At 68.1% G+C, this 3271-nt stretch overlaps 1 protein-coding gene across 1 annotated transcript in view; it reads right to left on the bottom strand.

The window, feature by feature from the left end:
* Nucleotides 1-3226, bottom strand: part of SS18L1 (SS18L1 subunit of BAF chromatin remodeling complex) — a 15739-nt gene extending 12513 nt beyond the window's left edge. The window contains exon 1 of the mRNA XM_006157716.3: nt 2781-3226. Within this exon, the coding sequence (XP_006157778.2) occupies nt 2781-2942 (162 nt within the window). The 5' untranslated portion in view covers nt 2943-3226. The remainder of the gene's footprint in view (nt 1-2780) is intronic.
* Nucleotides 3227-3271: the final 45 nt, after the last annotated feature.

Here is a 3271-nt window from a genome sequence, read left to right as displayed (position 1 = left end):
GGCAGGGGCGGGGGCAGGGGCGGGGGCAGGACGAGCCTACTGCACCACTCTTCCCACAGGTGGGCTTTCACTGAGACGCGAAGATCGTACAAGTCCCCACGAAAATGTGCCAGATCATCTCAGCACAGGAGGCGTCACTGGGTAGTAACTACAGGCCCCTGGGTGGGGGGCTTAGGCAGCAGGGAGGGGCTCCCTTGCCTAGCTGACCTGGGGTCCAGCTCTGACCAGGCGCAGGCCCGCGAGGGGAAGCGCAGTGTGGAGGGCCCGCCCTGCCAGCTGCAGCCGAGGGATGGCCCTGCACCAGCTCCCTGCACCCTCTCGGCTCCATGACAGCTTCTCCACTCTAACTGAAGTCACAGCCATGATCTCTCCTCACGGTCTTCTTCCCACGTGGACAAACTGCCCCAGGCTCAGCAGTTCCCCCCTGGCAAAGGGGCCGTCCTTGGGCAGGGGCCCTACCAGGGGGCACTGCTGGCCAGGAGCTGCCCGTGAGCTCACCTGCTGCAGTCACACATGCGTAGAGGGGCGTCCCCGCTGCTTCCCGGACCCCCCACGGGAGAAACCACCACGGGCACAGACCCCTAATAGGCTCCGCTGTCACGTGCGTGTGGCCTACGGCCTGCAACGCTGCGGCCGGGCCTGTCGACCTCGCTCTCCTGGAAGCCACAGTGCCCGTGTCCCGGGATGCGGCAGAGCGGGGCTTTCTGACGAGCGTTTGCTCACCACGCGACGATAAACCCTCACACGTACAGAGGGAGATGACAATGCCGGCTGGCACACGTGTGCGGGATGTCGGGGTGCTGCAGATGGCCGAGGTCGCACCGGGCACCGCCTCCCTCCCCTGCTCTCCATCGGGCTCTCCCACTGAGCCCGCCTGAGCTCCTGGGCCCTTCCTTGTAGCCCACGGCCACCGCTGCCAATGCAGAAGGCTCCCGACGGCAGCCCCCGGCCACACCTGAACGCTCGCCGACGCTGGCCGCGATGGCGTGCGGGCACCCGAGGAGCAGGCCCCGCCTGTGGCCTCACCACCAGGCCTGAACACGTGGCCAGCTCTCAGAGACCCGACGGGCACAGCTGCACGTGGCCTCACCGCCTCCCACGCCGCCACAGAACCTCCACTCACGCACGTGGCCTCACCGCCTCCCACGCCGCCACGGAACCTCCACTCCACCTGTACCATCCGACACTCCTCCAGGCGCCAGCGACCCCTCTGTCTACGTGGCCTGGGCCCGATGCTCTCCCGAGCCTGGACAGCCTCCCCAAGTGGACGCCTCTGGCAGGGTCTGGCCTGTTCCCTCCTGGCCAGGTGCGACCACAGGCTGAAGACAACTGAGTCCAGGCCGCGCCAGGCTCTCCCTGGGCCCCTGATTCCACCGCAGGGAGAGCACACACAGAGGCCGAGGGACGGGCGGCTGAGCCCATGGCTGGAGCGGAGTGACGCCCGCTCCCTGCAGCTCCGAGAGGCCTCCTTGTCCCCTCAACACCAAGGGTCCTGCTCCCCGGCATCCACCCAGCATGGAAAGAACCACCCAGGCCTCTCCACAGTCCACTTTGCAGGGAGCTGCACAGGGCCCTGGGGGAGCGGCATCGCAGGAGCCCTCTTCCCCCAGCAGAGGGCGCCTTCTTCCCAGTTCTCCGCCTTCCCTTCACAGGCAGGGTAGCCAGTGCGGGCGCTCGCCAGGCCCCAGGGCCGACAGGACACGGTGGGGCCACTGGCCAGCGGTAGCCCCAGCCCTTTGCTTGCACGCTCACTCCGGCACCGCCTGCAGTACAGAGACGGGAGCCCAGCCCTGACCGCTGCCCGGGAGCAGGCAAGGGGCAGAGGGTGCAGGCACAAAGAGGGACCGCTGGGCCCACCGGGGCATGGAGGTGCACCCCACAGGCCCGCGGCCACAGGCGGCACCACTGTGTCTCCTCTGAGTGTGGCGGGGAGCGGGAGAGGGGGGAGCGACGCTCAGACTCAAGGGCCACCCTCACACCTGGCAGGCGGCCGGCCGAGGAGCCAGGGGGCCGTCCTTCCTGAACCACAGACCAGGGGTGGGGCTGCCCCCTGCCTGCCCCGGGGCCCACGTTTCAGTACTGACTGCCTGAAAGTCACCAGTCGGCCACGCTCCCACGTGGTGTTCCCAAGCCACCGAAAGCGTGGGGACAGCTAGTTGCGCACACGGCCACCTCCCCTCCCCGTCTGGCCCGGCCTGTGTCCTTCCAGGCCGGAGGGGAAGTGCAGGTGAGCACCGCCTGTCAGCCTGTCCCCAACACTGCCCACGGGCCGTCCCTGACGCTGCTCTGGCCCCCAGCACCGGCTCTGGAGAACACAGGGCAGGCTGGGCTGGTCTCAGTACTCCCTGGCCCCTCTTCCTACACCAGAGCACCCCAGCAAACAGCCTCCACGGGTGCCCGGGACACAGGCCACCAGCCATGACAACCCCCTTCCTGTCCTCTATCAGGTGTCTCCTACACGCCCAGGACAGTGGGCTTACGAGCAATCACCGGCTGCGAGGAGGCGCCTGGCACGCGAGGCCTGCCCCTGGGGCCCTCTCCCACGGGCCGCCCAGCCACACAGCCACTGCAGCCCCACCCCGGCAGGCGCGCCCCGCCACCCCAGCACCTGCCGCCCCCCCCCGGCAGCGGTGTCGGGAGCACAGGCCCCTGGAGGCTGCGAGGACACCGCCACTCCACCTTCAGCCAGCAGCTGGTCCCCTGTGGTTCCCTCCAAGCCAGCTGTGACCGTCTCTCACCACCCCGCTCCCGCTGTGGGTCAAAGCCGGCAGCCCACGTACCAGCTCACCCACGATTCCTGCACATTCCTGGACCCTGCCTCTCCTCTGGAGTCCCTCTGCCACACGGCCACCACTGTTCCCCAGAAGTATGAGCCCAAGTCCTGAGCCCTGGCACCTGCAAGCATGACCTAATTTAGAAGTGGTCTTCGCGGACATAACCATGTTTAGGTCAGCTCAGACTGGACTGGGGTGGCCCAAGTCCCATGCTGACTGTCCTCCCAAGACAGCGATGCAGACACCCACGCAGGGAGCCGACTTGGAGGAAGGCGGAGGCTGGCCTGTGCCCGAGGCCAGAGCCCAGGGGCTAAGATGCTCCCCAGGGTGTGAGCAGGGAGCACCCCACACCTCTGACACCTGGGCGCTGGCCTCCACCTCCCTGACATCCTGGGCTCCTGAGCTGTGGTCCACTTAGCCCGAACCCAGCACCGACGGGCAGGGCCAGCCCAGGGTGAGCGGCCACACGCTCACGGGGAGCCCACGCGGCGCCCCGC

This window comes from Tupaia chinensis, unplaced genomic scaffold (assembly GCF_000334495.1).
Source record: "Tupaia chinensis unplaced genomic scaffold, TupChi_1.0 Scaffold000558_1, whole genome shotgun sequence".
Classification (NCBI taxonomy): Eukaryota; Metazoa; Chordata; class Mammalia; order Scandentia; family Tupaiidae; genus Tupaia; species Tupaia belangeri.
The sequence above is the reverse complement of the archived record's forward strand: the minus strand, read 5'-3'. Positions and strand labels throughout refer to the sequence as shown.